General features: G+C 40.9%; 1 protein-coding gene across 5 annotated transcripts in view; it reads right to left on the bottom strand.

Annotated features, from left to right (window-relative positions):
• CDKAL1 (CDKAL1 threonylcarbamoyladenosine tRNA methylthiotransferase) overlaps positions 1 to 21885 on the bottom strand; it is a 673848-nt gene that overhangs the window by 563059 nt on the left and 88904 nt on the right. For all 5 annotated transcript variants that reach the window (XR_015722607.1, XR_006779269.2, XM_087858100.1 and 2 more), the window contains exon 5: positions 7629 to 7713. Coding sequence is in view for 3 of the 5 variants with exons in the window: in XM_087858100.1 (XP_087714226.1) it covers positions 7629 to 7713 (85 nt within the window). In the remaining 2 variants the exon portion in view is untranslated. The remainder of the gene's footprint in view (positions 1 to 7628; positions 7714 to 21885) is intronic.

The following is a 21885-nucleotide window of genomic DNA, read 5'->3' as shown; positions in this document are numbered from 1 at the left end:
AGGGATTCACAAGGGCCTTGGGGGGCCGTTCTTAGAAGAGTTGACAGTCTATTAATGGTTTCTGTTTCCCAAGAAAAGGGAGATCGTTACATAGTAGAGTCAGAGGGTCAAAAACTCCATAAAAAAGAATTTTCCTGAGGTCAGTAACCTGACCCCAAGACTCACAATCTAGTAGAATGCCAAACACGTAAACAAACAATAAAATGTAATGTTCAACAATAGATGTTTGCATGGGATCAAGAAGCAGCAGAGAATAGAGGGTGATTAACTCTGTGGACCTTAGAGGTAAAGGGTGGGAATTAGAAGGGAGATGACCTTACAGATGATATTACTTTTGAAAGGAGTTCCAAAAGATGCACAGGTTGCCAGGCAGGACTACATGGGTGTGTGTGTGTGTGTGTGTGTGTGTGTGTGTGTGTGTGTGTACGCACAAGTGCATGCACAGGCACACATGCATGCATTTGGGAGAAAGGGGAGCCTATTTCAGGGAAAAGGAAAAATATACGCAAACACAAAATCATATCACGTCTGGGAGAAGTAGAATTCTACGAAGGAGTGGCAAGAAAACAAGTTAGAGAGGGAGGCAAGAAAGAGATTTTGTAAGAAGACCTTGTTACACTAAGAAATTTTATCTTCCTCCTGTGGCTGGGAGGGACCCAGCCTTCCCAGGGTGTGAAGGAGGGCAGAGAACGGACTGGCCCAGAAAAGCAGCTGAGAACAAGCCGAAGTTCTGCTGTGAAATGAAGGGCAAGAGATAATGAGGACCCGTAACTACAGCAATAACAACAGGAATGGAGGGAAAGGATTACAGTCAGAAGATGTGTGTCTAATCCGTGGCAATCTGAGAAAACATGACAACCCAGGGGTTTACTGCAAGTTCCAAGAGGAACATTTACTACCACATTAGGACCACAACACTAATAACATCGAGCAAAAGAAAAGAGGAAGAAGAGGGGTCAAAAGGAGGAAGGAAAAGATGTTTTAGAAGTAAAGGAATCAAAGAAAACTCACAGACTCTCTGGAAGAGGACAGTGCAAGCCAACAGGACAGGCAACAGGAGGGGACACAGCAGCTGGGGAAAAGGTTCCGCATGACGACTAGAACCTGAATAGAGAAGGCCAGGAAGCAGTGGGATGCACAGGTCTGGATCTTGGACCGGGAGATGAGGGTCAGAAACAGAAATGTGCGAGTAATCAGCACATAGACAGTATCTAAACAAGTGATGGAGATGGAAAAAAAAAATGGTAGGAGGAAATATAAATTCATGTTCAGCGCAGCACTGTTCGGAGACTCACACCTGGTCTACGACACACACGCAGTCGAACGGTCCAAAACTCTTAACATTCCACATGGAGGGAAACTTTCTGGTGAGCAGGAAAAGCTGAACCCACGAGGCTGGGAGTGGTAACATCATACAGGACTCAGGTGGCTGCCACGGACAGTTTAAGCAAGGATCCAAAAGCACAATGAACCAAAGCCATCTCCTACAACTAGAAAAGCCAAAATTAAAACATCTAAGCTAAAAAAAAAAATCGACAATATACTGTATTAAAAACTAAGTTTAAAGAACAACTTGTGTTATCTGACCCGTGTTTTGCAAAAGACCAAAACTAAAGCCTACCGTCATTTTTCTCTTTCATGCCAATTATTTCTATTAGAAAAAGAAAAAGATAACCTGACTGCTAGTGAATCTAGGTTAACAAAAGAATCAGTTAAGTTTTTTATTTCCTTATAAACTGGATAATTACTAACTGAAAGGCCAAGCACTTCTCTGTTCTTCGTAAGTTAGCTTTTTTGAAAACATTTCACAAATTCAAGTTGAAAAACTACTACCACAACGAAGAACTCCAAGTTAAATCGACATAAAGCAAAAAAATCATTTCATAAGAAGAACGACCGTCCATTAACTTCTATGTTCTGTCAACGGGACGTCATATAAGGTGCTCTCCTATAGACAAAAGATGTTATACAAAGCAAATACTCTCTGTCTCAACACAAACTTTTCCTCTTTGTTCCCTTCTCCTTATATTCTAATTGTTCTTTCAAGTAATTTCACTCAGATGTCTAAAGCATCCCTTCAACATTACCATTTATTTCTACAGCAAAGGTGGTTCAAAAAACTAGTGATTCTTGTCTATCCACTATCAGTATGGCCAAACCACACTGCCCGTTTGGGTTAATAATGCACAAGGTCAAACAGAGGTTGACAGTCCATGATCAAAGCAAGCTGGCTATTCTTTCTGCCATTTATATAGAACACACAAGATGTGTTTATTTTCACCGGCCTCTGAATGACCTCCTTTAGGTGGCACAGGAAAGATCCCACATTTCTATAAAGCATTAACCAAAGGAGTTTTCTTATTTGATACTCTCATTAAGAGCAAATTTTATTTTTTTGAAACTTTTGATCTTTTTCATTTATTCAAGAGCCCCTCAAGTTAAAGGACATATTGTCTAAATCAAATTGGTGTAATGAGTAAAACAAGGACAGGGCAACCAGCAAAGGCTCAAGAAGAAAGAGTACACATCTAATAGGCTGCCATCACAAAATATGGGGCTCATAGCGATTTTTTTCAAAATTAGTGAAGGTAACAGCATTTAAGATTTCAAAAGTTCAAAAGGCAGCCCCTCCCCCCCCCAAAAAAATCACTTAACTCCATTTTTGCTACTAAAACTCGTACTCTTTTATCAATCTGAATACTAGTAACACAAACACTGTAAAAACCCTCATAATCAGATCAGCTAGAAGAGAGCCAGTATAAAGCATTGAGCAGTACAGCCTACAGATTAATACAGCCATTTTCCTATCAGTACATTACTTTGCCTAGATTAGGGAATTATTTAAAGACCGAACATTTTATTATCAGCACTAGTTTATAAAATGAAGACTTCCAAATCATTTTAAGCCAATATTCTCTCTGACCAACGTTAATTAACACTCCGCACAACATTGTATGCAGCATGAAGTTTGACCACCACCACCAGAGGAGGGATAGGTCCACGGCTATCTTGTCAGGATTACACAAGTCATGGATCTTAATCAATGAGATCAATGATTCATGAATCTTAATATCAATGGTATTAATCACATAAAAAGATGGTCAATCCCTTAGAGTTATCTTTCTTCATTCCTGTTAAAACGAGATGGTTAACTGCCTGGTGGCTTGAGAGAGAGAAAAATGAGGTGATAAGTAAGTAAAGAAAAACAATTATTAAATACCAGAAATATACACCGGAAGAGACACAAAAGCAGAAGATCAGAAATGATGACACTCAGGAAGGAGCGGCAAAGTGAAGCCATCATTATCTGTGTGAGATCTAAACTCATCTTTGCGAACCTACGGGATGAGGTGAAGCAGAACGAGGAGAAGGGAAACAGTCCATCAGACTGTCCTTGAATTTAAATGTTGCCTCACTGTCGTTAAAAGGAAAACACGTGAGAGAGGAGGCTGAAGGGAAAGGATGCAGCATGACGTAAGGTACACTTGAGTTTATGAAGTACCCCTCTTCATTTTTCTTTGTTAGGGGATGGTGATGACAAAGGAGAAGGCATCGAAATGAAGCGAAATGCCTGACAAGAGTAGGTAATCTATCACTGAACGTCCCTAAATGTATACATGTCACTTGAATTTGACATTTTCTCAGTATTAATTGTTATTGTGTCTTTTACCAGATTATACTTATTCTAGAAACGAAACAAATGGTAGCACTGGTGTTTTGTTAACAAGAACTAGTTGTGATTATCAAAAGCCTTCAAAACCATTAAAAAAAAAAAACATTTAATCACCTGTAATACTGCTTTTACACTTTCTTTCAATCAAGCAGAAGAGTGCATTAAAGGAACCTATGCTTGCTAGCACCAGCTCCCCAGCATTCAAATGACAGTTTTCTTATGGGATTACTTCATTTAATCATTCAGACACCGTATCATTACTGAGAACCACATACACTACACAGTTCATGTAGATAACAAAACCCACTGACACAAGTTATATTTGAGGTTTTAAATAAACTTTTACAAACAGTCTAGCAGCACAGCCATTAGTAACGTTACAAAATTGAGAATCACAGAAACTAAATTCTCTGGATTCTGTAGTGAGGGGTTATCAGCAGCACGAAAATATCTTTACATCTTATTTACCTCTCCTAGAGGGAAAGAGTAGATAACCTGGGGACATGACAGACTTCTCAAAAAATGAAAAGCATTCTTTGAAAACGAGCAGCATCTGGTAATCATCGTTTTCGGCTCGCTGTAACTCCTCCTCCTCGTCCTCCTGACCACGACTCAACTCCCTGTGCCCGCCCTACATCACTGCCACCTCCTAGGCCTCCCACCATAGTGCAAGTAAGACCTCTTCTCTGTTCCTTCTGTTGTTTCTGCCTTGAGGATGCCATCGCATTCAGCGACCACTTCTATGCAAAAAAATACAAAATCTCTATCTCTTCGTGTTGGTCTCTGATAACTGCTTACCTGACAGCTTCACCTGGGAAGCACAGTAATAAAACGGTTAAACACAGTGACTCTGGTCAGACTGCCTAGGTTAAAATCCCAACTCCACCATTTATGAACAGCCTTAGGGAACTTCCTCTGGAAAACAGACGCTTCATCTGTAAAAGCAGAACAGAACTGTAACCTCCAACTCAGTGACAGGCTGCAAGAACTAAGCTAGGTGACATCCAACTGAAGTAAAGCACTTCGAACAGCGCCCAGCACACAGAAGGCCCTCGATAAGGATCAAACAGGATCATCGCTTTATTAGAGTATTTAGGTGTGACTTCAAATACCGGCCTGTTTCAAAACAAAAACATGTCTTCCCTCCAACTGAACTCCCTGTCGGGCATTCCCCACTGCCTTGGAGCCATGGGTCTCGAAGTCATACACGACAATGTTGAAAGTATAAAAAATTCTTCCTTCTTAAGTCCAAATCCAAGTCCTTCCTTCCATATCCAAGCACCTCCATGTGAGATGAGGCCATCAGCTCCCAAACTACTACAGCTCTCGCCCAACATGTGTCCTGAGCTGTACTTTTCCTTGCACCCAACCATCATTCGCACTGCTACAGGAATTAAACCTGAGAGACCAAGGGAGCAAGCACAGCTAGAAAATGAGTGTTTCTTTTAAATTACCTTGTATGGTAGCATAACAATAAAAAAAAAATACTGCATAGGTAAAAGGAGAAAGGACAGATTTAAAAATAATAATAATAATAATAATAAATGGTACTAGAACAATGCAGCTGTCCCTACATTGTTAGGAGAGAAGATGTGAAACATGTACAGATGCTATATGAAGAAGTTATACATTCCTGGAGGGTGAAAGAAGACCTAAATACCTTATTCATGAACTGGAAAACTACAAATGTAGAAAGATGCCAATTCTCCCCTCAAAGTCGTGAAGATATTCGCTCTAATCACAATCAGAATCACAACAGTATTCTTGTTGAACTTGGAGCCTGATATTAAATTTATATGGAAGGACAAAGGACCAAGAAAAGTCAAGACACTCTTGATATCTAACAAATATTTCAACTTAATATGAATCTATATCACTGACTGTGTAGAACCATGCCAGAACGAAGAAAGATGTCAATGGAACCACAGAGAGAGCCCAGGGACAGACCCAAACATCTATGGACACTATGACAGAGTGGGTAATAGACAAAAAGGAAAAGAATGTATTCTTAAGAAACAATAAATGATACTGAAAAAAACAGTGATTACATGGAAATAAAATAAAATTGGACCTCCCTCCTGGTACCATACCACAAAAATTAACTCCAGATGGATTATAAACTTAAATGTAATAAGTAAAAACCATAAGACATTTAGAAGACAACACTGAAGAGTATCTTACCTTCAAAATAAAGAAAGACTTCTTAAATAGTAAGAGCACAGACCCAAAAGAAAAAAAATAAATTTTAACCCAGACTTTCTCTTCATCATAAGATACCATTAAAGAAAGTGAAATGATAAGCCACAATTGATGTTTGCAGTCTGTATAACATGGAAAGATTAGTAGACGGAATACATGTAATATAATCCCACAAATAATAAAAAGACAACTCAGCAGGAAAAAATATTTTAAAAGCCATTTCACAAAAAAGATAAATCCGAATGGCCAATAAACATATAAAAAGATGCTTAACATCATTAGGAATCACGGAAATGCAAATTAAAACCACAGTAAGATATCATCTGTACCACATGATTGGCAAAAATTTAGAAATCTAACTATATGAAGAATCGGCAAGAATGCAGAACAACTACACACATCCCTTACTGCTCAGGGTGAACGCTGGTACTCCCATTCAGGAAAAAGAGGCTGACATTACTAAAGTCTGAACACACACACACACACACACACACACACACACACACACAGAGCTGTGATCCAATAATTCAACTCCTAGGTACATATCCTAAAATAACTCTTGCACATGCGCACCAGAAAACACGTTCAAAATATTCACAGCAGCAGTGTCCGTAAAAGCAAAATGCTGGGAAAACTATTATCAATAGTAAGATAAATAAATGGTGACAAATTCATTCAGTGAAATGTAAGAATGGCCAGTTATTTCACGTCCATCAAAGGATAAATCTAAAATCTTAATGAGTAAAAGAAGCAAATCTCAGAGCAAGACCAATAAATAAAGTCCAAAACAGGGCAAAACTAAACCATATGTTGTTTAGAGATACTCTCCACAAATGATAAACTTACTAATAAAAGCTAGGGAATGATGCATGAAAATCAAGGTAAAGATAGTGACTTCGTGGGGATATGATTCAAACAGGGACATATGGTGGTTTCTAAAGTCTTGGCAATGTTATATTTCTTGGGCTGGGTGGTGGATATACAGGTGTTAAGTTTAATATTACTATATAAACTGTACAAGTTTCATAAACTTTTGATATTTGGCTTGATGTATTTCACAATAAAACCCATGGGGGCTGAGCTTGAGCGTGAAGCGAAGAGGAGTCTGGCTGGGAAGGTGAGAAGTAAAACAGGACGACAGCTGAAAGGGGGCCCTGGAGCAGGTTTCAATACCCAGGAAAAGGCATCCGTGGGGTTAAGAGAGGTTGAAAACACAGGAAAATGAGGACATAATTTATAAAGTGCAGTTTCTGAGAAGGTGAGTGGGAGAAGATTTAGAGCACACGTGAAAAAGGATACTTCTTTCACTTGAACCTGAGGGAACACAGTAAGAAGCAAGGACTCGTACGCCACTCTCCCCCCTGTGAACTGTGATGCCCTTGAAGGCCGGGCATTACTAGCATGGAGCAAAGTGCTAAAGGGCAGGAAAGAGAAAAGAGGGAAGGGCTGTTTCAAGTCGGTCCAAAAAGTGTGGCCTGGATTCCCTGAAAAGAGGACTCAACAAATATTCAAATCACCTTCAATTAGCTAACTTCACAGATATTCAAATCACCTATCCGGAAAGTCCACAGTGAAGTTCCATTCTTTATCAGATAAAGTCAAAACAGTATCATCTTACAAGTCCAACTCCCACTCTCTTTGATACACACTAAATATTTATATGATTAGGGAATTTTTTAAAGTGGATTTCCTGAACTTCTTCACTTCACTTATTTAAAAAAAAAAAAAAAACAGGAAAAAAACAACTTCCACTTACTTAATTGAGTTTCTAAAGTGGTCTTCGGCTGGGTTTTTTACAGTACAACTATTCAGGAGCCATAAATCTGCGTCTGATGCATTTTCTATTAAAAAACAAATATAACAAAGAAATTTCAGTATCACATTTAATCACTGAGAAGCACGCGCGAGCTCACACCGATGGCACTGAGACAGACAGAGGCAGTGGGCGCTCACATGACCACGGAACCGCATACACGAGGTAACCGCTATACAGCCAGTGGAAATACGTGTGAGAAATACATACAAAAATGGATAACCTGTGCTGGATCTCTTCACTGAAAATATAAAGGAAAGAAGCATTTTCTTCCTTTATTTTCAACACTTGAGACTATTTGAAAACTTCCAAAAACTGCAGCAGAACGGCCTAATCCTCCTTCTGAATATGCAAATCCATTGCCCCCTTTCGGACAGTGTCAGTAAGTTTCAGGCACAGGTATTATCATATGCTGAATATTCTGCAGCTTAAGAAGTTATTAAGAATAGAACTGGTCTTCCCTGAAAACGCTAATGATTTACCACAAAGTGAGCCTTTCACTCCTCTCACCAATTTGATCAAATATTGTTATATATGTGGTCCCCCTCATCTGCAGGGACACATTGCAACACCCCCAGGGATTGCCTGAAACCGCAGATAATACTGAACCCTATAGATGCTATCGTTTTTCCTACACATACATATCTGTGATGAAGTTTCTTTTATAAATTGGCACAGTAAGAAAATAACAATAATAATAAAACAGAACAATTATAACCACGTACTGTAAAAAAAAAAAAAAACTTCTGTTAACAGGTCTCTCTCTCTGTAAAAATATTCCATTGTACTATGCTCACCCCTCTTCTTGTGATGCTGTGAGATGATAAATGCCTACATGATGAGATGACAAAATGTCTATGGTGAGGAGATGAAGTGAGGTGAACACACAGGCATTGGGACGCAGCCGTAGACTACTACTTGACCTTCTAACAATACGTCATAAAGAGGGTCATCTGTTTCTGGACTGTGGTTGACCACGGGTAAGTAACCGCAGATAAGGGAGAAGAACTACCGTACTGTGATAAACACCCTGGGAATGCAACCAATAACCCAAAACCATCCAATTTATGAAAGGAATTTGTAAATGCCTAACGTGTTTACTGCTATTCCGACTACCTTGTCGCCTAACGGGACGTACTCATTAAAACAGGACCACCACAATGAAAAGAAAACCAAAACTGAAAACCACAGCACCTTCCATGTATACTAATGTAGTAACAGTGGCTAAGGTACAATGACATGAAGAACCAGGAGGACAAACAGATGTCTGTGTGCACATTCTCCACCTGGGAAGGGAACTTCAAGTGAGAGCATTACGCCAAACGGATGGCGAGCACATCAAAGCTTCTGGTAAACTGGCAAAAACTTTTTTTCCCAAACATTTGATTATAAAAATGATGAAATATTTTTATACAGACAAGAACAAAAAATCCTTGAATTGATTAAAGGCAAGGGAACGTGCTAATTACTATGTATCCCTCCTAACCTGTCTCACTCCTTCCATTCCTGTCCCCCACCCACACCCCATGGTCTATTTGCCCTCCCAAAAAAAAGCCAGAGTGACCTTTTACTTAAGAAATCTGGTTACGTCACTTCCCTGCTGAAACTCAGAAATGATGGGTACTTACGTACCTCCCCTAGTTCCCTCCCAATTATTCTCTACAATGCCACCTGAAGACATTCCTCTAATATCAATCTTCTGATGATTTTCAGTGGTATTCAAGGCCTTTCCAGATTCAGCCACCTCCCCCACTTCAATATTCATTTCTCCCTACAGTCATCTGTCCCTCCAGCTACACTAAACCACCTGAAATTCCTGAAGCCTACACTACTCAACCCAGCTAGAATACCTCTGTTTCCTATCTACCTTGCTCACTCGTACTCATCCTTCAGCTGCAGCCTGAGGTCCGTAGCTGCCTCTTCTCTGCACTCCCATGGTAGACTGTGCATAGACCATTCCAGCATTTCACATTCTGTATTAAAATAATTCATTTTTCCGGCCCGTCTTTATTACTATTTAAGAGATACTGAAGACAAAAATTTTATCTGCTGCCCTCTGAATGTCCAGGGCCTAACACAGTGGTGGGCACAGAAGAAACATTCAAATACCCTGGTACACTGAACAAGGTGCAAGTAGGTTCAAGAAGAAAGACAGATGATACCTAACGTGGACCACACGCATATGGCACTTCTACCATCCTGTTAAAGCTCTGAAGGCAATACTAATCTTCAGGAAAAAGCTTCAAGAGAGTCGCCAATTTATTTCACAAATACTTCGAGCTGAGACTTTATCTTGCTCACAGTTATATGCCCAGTACTTACCACATACGGCACCTGGTACCTGGTAGATATCCATTAAATATGTACCGAGTGAATGCTGAATTTTGAAAGACAAAGCTAAACTATGAGCAATGTATTGCACAGATAAGAAAGAACCAAGGATGTCTGTTAGCTAATGATAAAAATAAATAAATAAAGGCTAGGCATTTAGTTAAAATAAACAAAGAGGGGCGCCTGGATGCCTCAGCCAGTTAAGCATCCGACCCTTGGTTTCAGCTCAGGTCATGATCTCAGGGTCGTGAGATCAAGCCCCGCATCGAGCTTCAAGCTCAGCTCAGAGCCTGCTTGAGATGCTCTCTCTCCCTCTGCCCCTCTCCCTGCACACACGTGTATATGTGCTCTCTAAAATAAAATCTTTTAAAAAATTAAAATTAAAAAAAAAATCACAAAAACCTAAAGACAGAACTACCTGTGCCAGATGCCAGCTTTGTAGCTTGGCACATTCTACTCAATCACCTTAACGCCACTTCTCACAGTAAAGACAACGTTTACCATACAGACTACAACAAAAGCCCTCTCAAGGAGAACTCCAGCAATAAACATGGCAAATTATTCTACTTTGTCTGAAATGTTGTCAATGTTGGAATGTACAGACTTTCAAAATAAAGCGAATACTATGCTTGGCGATCTAATTGCAATCAACAGGAATCCAATGGATACGCCAAAACGCCTACAACTTTTTGACCACCCCTCAAAAGAGAATGTCCCTTACAATGAACACAAGAGTTTCTTATCCAATTATTTCCGACAAGAACAAAAAAATGTTTTGTGTTAGTACATCTTACTTAATATTGTCAAAACATTCTATTTATAAACACAAATCAGTCAATAAACCACTATAACACAATGAGGATTTACTGTGCGCCAGGCTCTGTTCTAGGCACAGGGGATATGGCTGTGAGAAGAGTTTCTACCCTCAAGGCGTTTAAGTCTTAAGGAGAAAGTCTGATTAAAACAAGGTAATTTCAGGTACTGCTCAAAGCTATTAAGATCATAAGAGAGGTAACGGACAAAGAATAGATCAAAATAGGTCTCACTTAGGAGTTTAAATCTGAGTTGAGACTCAAGTAATAAAAGATCACGCAAACACCATGCAAAGAACAGAAGAACATTTCAAGAAGAAACCCCCGCAAGTACAAAGGCCAGGAAACAAGAGCGAGCTTGTCGTGTTCTAGGACCAGAGAGAATAGTGTGACTGGACACAGGGAAAGTCGGGATAGAAAGGTTGGAGAGGCAGGCAGCAACCAAAGTATTTGGCAAGTTGAGAACTTCCTATTGTATTGTAAAAATTACAGGAAGTCACCATGGGTTCCAAACAGCTAACTTCTACTTCGGAAAGCCCATTCTAGAAGCACCATGAACACTATAGATGGGGCAAAAGTAAAGCAAAGGGGGAAAAGGTAAAGGCAAGTTAAACCAGTTGGAAGCTGACACACTGGTCTGAGTAGGAATATGTGAAAGAGCATGGTAACCTGCACCGGGGTCATAGCAATGGCAAAAGCAAGAAGGCCAACAGGGACCTATTTTGGAGGCCAAATCAAGAGAATTCACTGATTAGAGAGGAACAGTGCAAGAAGGAATCAAGTAGGATTCCTAAGCACATGGCAGGAATTTGGGCCTGAGTCTCAGTTGTTTGTGGTGCCATTTACTGAGATGGGGAGGGAAGGTGTGGAAAGAAACAGATCTGGTGACAAGAGAATCAAGAGGGCTTTTGGGGGGCCACACTTTGGCTGAGATCCCTATTAAATGTCCAACTAGAAATACTGGTTGGCTATTGGTATAAAAGAAACTGAAACTCAGGGGAGTCTTTCAGGGGGATAAACAAATGGGAGGCTCAAAACCGTACAGAAGATATCTGAACTTATGGAAATGGAGGAGCTCACCTAAAGAGAGATTACAGGAGAAAAAAATAGGACAGAGAAAGTGGTAGAAGACAGAACACGGGGACATTCAAATATCTGGAAGAGAAGTGAGATAGGAAAAGGATACTGAAAAGGAGCAGCACATCTCTTAAGAGGATTAAAAAAAACGGAAAACATGGTGTCACAGAAATCCAGAAAAAATTTTTTGAAAAAGGTATAAATATGCTAAGAGTTACATGCTAAGAGTCCAAGAACGATATCTGCATCTCTGTGCCCACCCACAATCACTCAAAGGCCCTGTTTTACGAAATTACACAGAAACAAACACGACAAAAGGGGAGTGAGGAGAAACTGTATATGGCTATTTGCCAATAAAGAATAAAGACTCTTTATTGTTTTGCCACCTAACAAACACATTTTCTGGGTTTTAAGATGCCAACACCCATTAGAAACACTATCAACTTTGCAACAGCTCTTCAAGAGGGGTGGAAAACTGCAGTCGCGTTCTTATCAATTTTAAGCTCTATCCCAACCTCAAATATTAACACTAACAGGGTAGGAATGAAGGGCATCTGAAACAGAAATATGCTAGTTTAGCGTGTCTACCATCTAGAACAATCAAGAAATGCCAGAAGACCTGCCTTCCCAGGACCCCATCACCCAAAATTAAATAACTGTTCAATCAGACTACCACTGGTGGATGACTTGGTTATCAGATTAAATATCTGCAAAGAGAAAGTTAACACCTTATGGTCTTACTTTAATCAGAGCCTTCATGTCAGGTTCTCCAGTGAGTTGGAAGAGAAGCACTTAGAGAAGAGCACTTATGGGAAAGCAGCACTATGCAGATGGGCTAGAATGAACCAAGCAAGGGAGAGGAACTCAGAAGACACCCAGCTTGGAGGCCTGAAGAAGATCCAAGAAAGATTTCTACCTTTCTTGGATGTGGCTTCCAGCACAGATAACCCCCAGTATGCGGCTGAAAATCATCTGCACGTCAGTCAAATACTCTGCCAGTGTCAGAGCTGGGACCACACAACTGGTCTAGAAGGGAACAAACTTCAGACCAGCCAGATAGAATCTGGGAACCAAGACTGGACGATTTTCAGGCTTTCACGATGACAAATAGTGCTGTAATGAATAGTACTGTGCCGATATCATTTGGTATTTTTCCCAGATTACCTCTGGCATCAAGTCCAAAAAGGTGGGACTGTTGTCAAGGGATAAATTCGTTATGTCATTCCCTTACCCTTTCAAATTCCTCTCCAAAAAGGTGTGCCACCTTGCACTTCTGTGAGCAGTGCATGAGCTTGCCCACAGAGTGTGCTACCAAACATCTGTACTTAGGCCAGTCTGCTGAGAAATTGGATCCAGTGAGGTTTTAATATGCATGTCTCTTATTATGAATGAGTTGAACATCGTTTCATATATTTAAGGGTTATGTGCAATTTTTTTAAGTGTTTTCCATTTGTTCACGTCTTTTGCCCATTTTTTTTCCCTCGGATCCAACAGTCATTTTTACCTCAAGTTTCAATTACTAATAAACAGAAACACACACAGGGAATATTAATTCTTTGTCAATGATATATTACATTATTTTTTCCAGTTTGTCATTTTTTATAGACTTTCTTCAGATATTTTTATTTCTAGGATATCAAATTCATCAACGTCTTCTCCTTTTGCTTCTGGATTTTGAGTCATAATTAGCAAGTTTCTTCTATTCCCAGATTACCAGGAGTTTGCCAGTGTTTTCTCCCATGTGTATGTGTATACATACGGTTTCACGTGTAGATCTTTGGTCTGTTAGGAATTTATCCTGATACACACTGATCTCATCCAACTTTTTAAATGCAAAATGAAATAAAATCTTATATTCCACATCACATTGGAAAATATTAAAAGGTAAGATATTATCTAGTGCTAGCAAAGGAATGGAGAAACTGGTAACTTGGCTGACGGCAGTCTACATTCATGAAACTCAATGTGGGAATAGCTCTCAAAAATTTAAATGTGCATCAGAATTTCTCTAACACCTGCTTGTCGGGCTACTTGTACCACACACACGCATATTTATAGATGCACACACATACACACACACACACACACAGAGACCAATAATCAATCTTTTAAATCTCAATGAACATTACTGACAAAGCAAAAAATCCAGAAAGCCCACATATCCATTATAGGGAAAATGTTTAAATAAATTATGAAACTACTCCTAAAATACCACTGAGCTGTCTAAAAAGCAAGATAAATCTGTAAATCCTGATTTATAATAATCTTTGTTAAATCATCAGGTAAAAGAAACCAAGGTACAGACAGGAGATCTCGTATTTGTTTTTTACAAAGAGAAATTACATTCTAAGTAGAGAAAACTTCTGGAAGCATATACGGGACACTGAGGTGTTTGCCCTTGGGAGTCAGAGGAAGGGCGAGTTGTTCATGTGCTCCTTTTATATTCTTTCTCTTTTCTGTCTTCAGACTTGCATGTGCATTACTTTTATAACTGTGTAAAGTGTAATCCTGAGAAGGGGCACATTAACATTTCATTTATATCCATCTGTAGTGCTTGAATTTCTTAAAGTATGTATTGCTTTTTTTCTTAATTTTATGTTATGTTAGTCACCATACAGCACATCATTAGTTTGTGATGTAGTGTTCCATGATTCATTCTTTGCTAAAGTATGTATTGCTTTTGATCAAATCTTCTTAATTTTTTTTAAGTTTCCTTTTCCAGAGAGCTTAGAATCAATAGTGTTCTTTCATTTTAAGGTGAGAATATAAAAAGCTATTTCCCTGCTGAGATCCATCATGAAAACAGTGACCTGATATACATTTTCTGAGGGACTTCTTTCCCCACTGCTAAAAGCTTTTGTACTCACTGAACCAAGGAAATGATGGTCATTGGCACACCACCTACTCTGAGTGTGAGGAGAGAAAAACAAACTACTATTTGTTTTAATCAAAATGCATTACTTTCCAAACTATTTCTTTATATACACAAGAAAAATTGCCTTTAAATCTAAAGTAATAAAAATCTGATTGGCAGTAACGATAATAGCTAGCATTACTGAGTACATATCATGCATCCAGAAATGAGCCAAGCATATCATATTCACTTTTTTCCCCACTTAATCTTCCCATTTTGAGGTAGGTTCGCTTTTACTCTAATTTTAGACAGGGAATCTAAGACTTAGATAGGAAAAGTCACTTGCCTAAAATCACACAGCAAGGGGCGGGTGGGGGGGGGGGCAGGATTAGAAATCCAGACAAACTGACTCCAGAGATTATAAAGTTAAGGAAATTAGAATGCCTCATTAGTAGCTCTTTGCCTCCTGATCAAAAATAATACAGACAATATCTAAAAACAAAATAAAGTAGTACACGGCCTTGAGGTTGCCTCACGATATTCCTAAGACAACTAATAATCAGGCTTCAAAAAGAACTGTTTGCTATTTCCAAAATTTCCAAGATCTTGAACATGTCAGCTCTTGGCCTTCTATAATCCGTCAGAGACATGCAAATAAAGAGAGAATTAATACGGAGCACAGGATTACTCCAAAGCACAGGCTGACTGTCACAGCAACCAAGCTTCCCTTCACCCTGCAGGCTTTCGCACAATGGCCATTACAGAAGAGATGGCCATGGTTCGTATCAACACTGCTCAGAACACAACTTATCTCACACAACTGTTCCACTGGAAAGTCACCTAGAGGAGCGGCATACAACAGGGACACGAGCCTATTCGTAAATTTAAGCAAGGCAGTTAAGAAGGCTGATACAAAATGAAAATTCACTAAGAACAAAATGAAAAGGGGGAAAGACGCTGAATGTTTTAAACCCAGAAGCATTTTGGGGGAGTCTCTTCACCATGGAACTCTGGAAGACAAGTCCAAACAGTTTAAATGTCCATCATTAATCATGCCCAGGGAGTTGACTGATGTGATACAAATCACTGGATGCCTACTACAAAGTCAGAGAATACAGTGTGCTTTCGCAAGAGAATTTAAAAGCACCATTAAGGTGCACGTTTAAAAATAATTTCTTAAAACCAATAAAAGGCAAAATAAAAGTTCTGGTCAGTGGATTCATTTTCTTCTTCTGCATCCCATTCGTTGTTCTCCACAGCAACTGGGTGATGCACAGAATGCAGGAACCATGTTTTCAAAATCTGTTTTACAAAAGCAATTAAAATGATCCATAAGGGAGAGCCTGGGTGGCTCAGTCGGTTAAGCACCTGCCTTTAGCTCAGGTCATGATCTCAGGGTGCTGGGATCCAGCCCCACCTCGGGCTCCCTCTCCCTCTCCCCCTCCGCTTTCCCCCCACCACCGTGTGTTCATTCTCTCTCTCTCTCTCTCTCTTTCTCTCTCTCTCTCTCAAATATGCATAAATAAAAGCTTTAAAAAATACATCCATAAGAAAGTATTCTGCCTTTAGCCAGCTAAGGGTTGGAGGAGTGGGAGGCTGGGAAGAATAAAATGGGCAAAGAAAAGGAGGAAGGAGTAGGGGAGAAGGGAGCCCTTAAGGGAGAGGAGAAATGAAAGAGAGATGGACTATCTCCAGTTCCCAGTCTGAAACACTCAGGGCAAGAACCGACCCTGCACTGCAGAGTGTTGGTGACTGTGCGCTGTGTTTCTGAGTGAAGCAGAACACAGGTGCTCCTATGGGGGAGCACTTATTCCTAGAGATTACTTGTATAATAAGTCTATTCTTTTAAAGCAGTCCTGCTGAGTGCTTCACAGACATAAGATGAAGCCAAGGGTCAGCTTGAACTCTGTTTAGTGTATGAAGGGAAAAGAACAATTTTTTTTTCTTTTAAATGAGAAATAATGGTTGGCAAAACTCTACCAATAGCTCCTGAAAACTAATTACATAGCTAAGTAGGGCTGGCCATAATCAAAATCCGAGTTCAAGACAGACCTTTTACTTACTATGTAGAAAAGAACACTTCTAATATTCCCCATCCTCATTCCAAATTAAATTGCTCTGTTGATCCTGACACATAATTAGCTCAGAAGTCACTCCATCTAAGGAATCCCTAACAGGATATCTATTTCTACATGTTAAATAGGTTTATAAACTAAGAGCCAATATACAAACCAAATGAACTTGTAAGGGCACTTCAAGATCTGGTCACCACCCCTCTCTCCAATACCCCCGCCCACCATGCCCATCCTGCATGCTGCCGTGCCTGCCACATGGAGCTTTTACCCCTAATGAGGCCTAATGAGTCAAAGTCAAAAACTAAGACCAAGATCTAACAGAAAATAAATAAATAAATAGGCAGAGAATGTGAACTTAAGAGTTCACACAAAAAAGAAACACATGTGGCTCTTGAACATACAAAAAGATGGTCAATCCCATTCTTAAAATAAATGAAAATTAAAACTGCACTAAGGGGGGGCGCCTGGGTGGCACAGCGGTTAAGCGTCTGCCTTCGGCTCAGGGCGTGATCCTGGCTTTGTGGGATCGAGCCCCACATCAGGCTCCTCTGCTATGAGCCTGCTTCTTCCTCTCCCACTCCCCCTGCTTGTGTTCCCTCTCTCGCTGGCTGTCTCTATCCTATCGAATAAATAAATAAAATCTTTAAAAAAAAAAAAAAAACTGCACTAAGGGAAAAAAACAACACAACTATACCACGTTTCACTTACTAGAGTGTCAAAATCTCAAAAGCTTGTTAACACACCGTGCTGGTGAGCTGTGAGGAAGCAGGCACTCTCAGGCTGTGTCCCTGTCCCAAAGGGAAACTACAACAGCACCCATGCACGCAGTCTGGCAACATCTCCTGAAATGGCAATTGTGTATCCTCTGACCAAGAAGTCCTAAGGAGTTCGCCTAGTTACAAAACATTACTTGCACATGAGCAAGGCCATTCACTGCAGCATTATTTTCAATAGTACAGGGTGACTGATGGAAGACGTTTCAGTATATTTGGAACTGAGACTGTTATCAAGCTGCCCGCAAGAGAGGAAACGGAATGAAGAACCTCTAAATCCTAATACGGAGAGGTCATCAGGACAGCTACCCAAAGAATAAGATGCTACAGAATACATACAGTAGGCTACCACGGAGGTCCAAGGGGGAAATCTAGAATACATCATCACATTTCATTTATATTGTATTCCAAGTGTCTGGATGTGTATCAGAAATAAATAGCGACTGGCTAGAACTGGGAGGAGGAAGCAGGAACAGGATTTCCTTACAGGAGACAAGGTAAGAGGAAGACTTCCTTCCTTGTATAATTTTTTATTTTTTAACCTATTCAAAAATTAAGCATTTTCAAAACAAACAAAAAGCAACTGTAAAAACTAGCATGTCTTAATCTTCTGGCTCTCTTCCCATTTCTTTATTCCCTTTACAGTCCAGCATCTCAAAAGAACGATCTCTTTGTGCCCACTTTCTGTCATCTCCCTTCATTTTGGTGAAGACCCTTGAGCATTCACCCTTTCTCTGAAACCGCTTTCATCAAGGGAATGGATACCAAATGCCGGATACAGCAGCCGCATGATGCCGTGTAACACCCTTTCTGGTTGGTGTCAAGGGCACAGCTCTCCTGTCTTCCTCTTACCCCCACCTCTCTACTTTATCCATTCCCCTCAGCCCTCCATGAAATAGAGCTCCTGAAGACCTAGATTTTGGTTCTCTTCTCATCTATGCACTAGATGATCTCAGTCGTTCCAAAGGTCTAGAATATTACCATTATGCTGAGAGACGAGACGCAAATTTATACTTCCAGATCAGACAACCATCCGAGCTCACTACTCAACTCACCCCATAACATACCCCCTGGAATGCATCAAAGAAATATTAAACTTGACAAAATTCATTTCCGAAATCGGGATCTCGAATTTTCACTCTTGTATTCATTCACTCATCAGGTTCTAGTTAGGAAACCACTCTCGACATTTTAGAAAACTACAGAAATGTGGTTACAGGGGCGATGGAAAAGCCAACACACCAAACAGGGAATGGTGAAACAACTGTGAGATGAGTAACAGCAAGAAACCACTAGCAGCCCAAAGGCTGGAAGGACCCAGTAGAAGAGGTGGAACACTAGAAGCCCCGAAACTGCCATCACTGGCAGGGGCTAGAAGGAGGGCAAGAGCTGCCCAACGGGAGCTGGGACTGCAGAGGCAGGAGCTGTCTGATCGAAGTGGAAGCTACAGGAATGAAACTATCATGTCCTCGGACACGACCCAGAGCAAAAACAGAGGGAGGAAAGTACCCTACCTTCTTCCCATTCCTATCCTCCAGTCTTCCATCAGCACCTCTCATTAGCCAGTCCTACCCACAAGAGCCAGAAGGTGGAGAAGACTGCAGAAGGAAGTTCCATGCAGTAAAGAGCAGGACAGAGAACATCGGGATTGTATCTGAGAGCCAGCAGGCAAATGACTGAATGTCACACCTCTTCCAGTCCTCCCATTTCCCTGATCGGCACATCCACCCAAATGCTGAAACCAGAGACCTGGGAGTCACCTTTAACCGTTCCTTTCCCATCACCATCCCCTGCAGCATACCCAGTCACTCCCAAAGGATTTTACCTCCAAAATAATGTGAATGCATCTACTTCCCTCCACTGCCACCACCCTTGCATGAGCCGAGGTGTCTCCCCCAGACCACTGCAAGTCTCCTGCTTCCCTACAACTGTGGTGAAGCAACGCAGAGCCATCAAAGAACCGAATGCCTGGGTGGCTCAGTTGGTGAAATGTCTGCCTTCAGCTCAGGTCATGATCCCAGGGTCCTGGGATCAAGTCCCGCATCGGGCTCCTTGCTCAGCGGGGAGTCTGCTTCTCCCTCTCCCTCTGCCCCTTCCCCTGCTTGTGCTCTCACTCTCTGTCAAATAAATAAAGTCTTTAAAAAAAAAAAAACAAACAAACAAACCACTACCAAAGAGCCAAAGGAAAGCTAGAACTTTTCGTTATAATAGGCTTGGGTAATCTCTACATACGGATAACTGAAAACTGGGTTAATTAGACAGCTGAGTTGAAACCCTATTTTGGTAAGGGAGAAAATAAGTCACTATTGATAATTCACTACATACAAAAAAAACAGTTGCTAAAAAATGCAATCGTATCTTCTTTTTTTAAGAACTCAGCAAAATACAAATCCAGTTTATTGTTGAACAACATTTCACACTTAAGCAGACCAAAAAAATAAACAGCAACTGCATCAACAAAAAAAGGAAAAAAAAGAAAGAAACTTTTTATCTTTTTATCTGGCCTTTTTAACCATCTCCTAAAACCAACAACTTAAAGTACAGTGACGTAAGCACACAAAAAGCTACTGGAATGCTCAGGGTAAGATCTGTTGCTATTTTTCTCTCCTTCGAGAGTGTAATGAACGTGGTCACAGCACAAGTCAAGTCAGAAGGAGGCCAGAGGGGCGCCTGAGTGGCTCAGTTGTTAAGCATCTGCCTTTGGCTCAGGTCGTGATCCCGGAGTCCTGAGATCAAGCCCCACATCGGGCTCCTCCGCTGGGAGCCTGCTTCTTCCTCTCCCACCCCCCCTGCTTGTGTTCCCTCTCTTGCTGGCTGTCTCTCTCTCTGTCGAATAAATAAATAAAATTTTAAAAAAAAAAAAAGAACTAGGCCAGAGAAGGCTCCAAGGCTGGTTGGATCATCTGAGGTTATTAACCTGAGGGGATTATCTGACGCCTCACAAGATGAGCAAAAATACAAAATGTAAATTAAAAATACAAATTTTCCTTTTTAAAGTACTTTTAAGAAAAACAGCTGGGCCACGGCAGTTTGCATGTTGCAACTGCTGCAAATCCATGTTGCAGTTCTGGGTGCTGGAATGCTGGCGTCACCCACGGGTGGCATGGTCCACGGCAGGCTCTCTACTCACATGTGATCACGTGTTTAGATTCTGAGACAGGAAGTGGAACATGAATGGGTCATGGTGGCTTTTTTTTTTTTTTTTGAGTTTAATTTTTCCTTTTTTGCTGTCTGGTCATCCTCATTGGTCTTTGCTCCCAGGTGTCGACATCATCATCCTCAACATCTGCTGCTGCCTGTTGGCCTGGGTCTACCTCTGCCTCCTCCCCTTCATCTCCACCCTCTTCCTCCTCCTCCCCTCTTCCCGCTCCCTCCCCTACTCGGCCTACCTCCCTGGTGGCCTTCTGCTCCCCACTTTCCTCGTTAGCGTCCCCACCAGCAGGTACATATCTTCCACCCTCCACCCCCTCCACAATTTCCTTCTCGTCCCGTAAGTCCTTGGTGGTGACTCAGAGCTGGTGTCCATGACCACGTCTGATGTGGTGGGGTCATGCCGGGGGTCCAGTGCAGCCCACTAGAAAGAAAGCCAGAGTCTGGGGACTATGGGGACAGGACTGCCCAAGTCTGCGTTGGCAGAGGCGGCCTGGGGGGGAGGGGTGCAGCAGGCGAGGAGCCAGACCTGGCGACAATGCCTGGATGGCTTTCCAGACCCACCAGCCCAATCGTAACCTTAAATTCATGTATTCTATGGAAAATTTCCTTCCTGATGCAAATATTTTAAAAGTAATATGCTGAAAAAGAGTTCTATTTAGCCAAGGAACAAATCATAACCAAGAAAAACCACTCACTAGCAAATTTGCAAAACATCTGGTTTTCATTCAGAATGATAATCAAACCCTCAATTGTGCAGCACAAATCAATAACTTGAGTCATCTGCTAGGAAGGACCCATTCACCCCCTGACCAATTTCCAAGACAAATTCTAAGTACAGAAGTATCTCCTTGAAGTGAAGTATAGGTTATATGCTGAGTATTACCTCTAATACAAGAGCTACCTCTGGATTTTAACTTTGCAAACTTAGCAGATCAAAACAATTACCAATTTGGTAAGCAAAAGAAAAATGCCCACAGGAAACTGCCAAGACAGGAAGGTTCCAGATCAAAGACAGAGCTACAGACTAGGCCTAGGTTTGCTAGAAAACCTAGAAGAGTGCAAAGAAGAGTGTGAAAGATCTCTGAATAAAACAGGGAGGCTGAATGTACTGAGTCAAGTACTCCA

Source organism: Ursus americanus, chromosome 32, assembly GCF_024610735.1.
Source record: "Ursus americanus isolate L20-20 chromosome 32, mUrsAme1.1.p, whole genome shotgun sequence".
In the NCBI taxonomy this organism is placed as follows: domain Eukaryota; kingdom Metazoa; phylum Chordata; class Mammalia; order Carnivora; family Ursidae; genus Ursus; species Ursus americanus.
The sequence above is the reverse complement of the archived record's forward strand: the minus strand, read 5'-3'. Positions and strand labels throughout refer to the sequence as shown.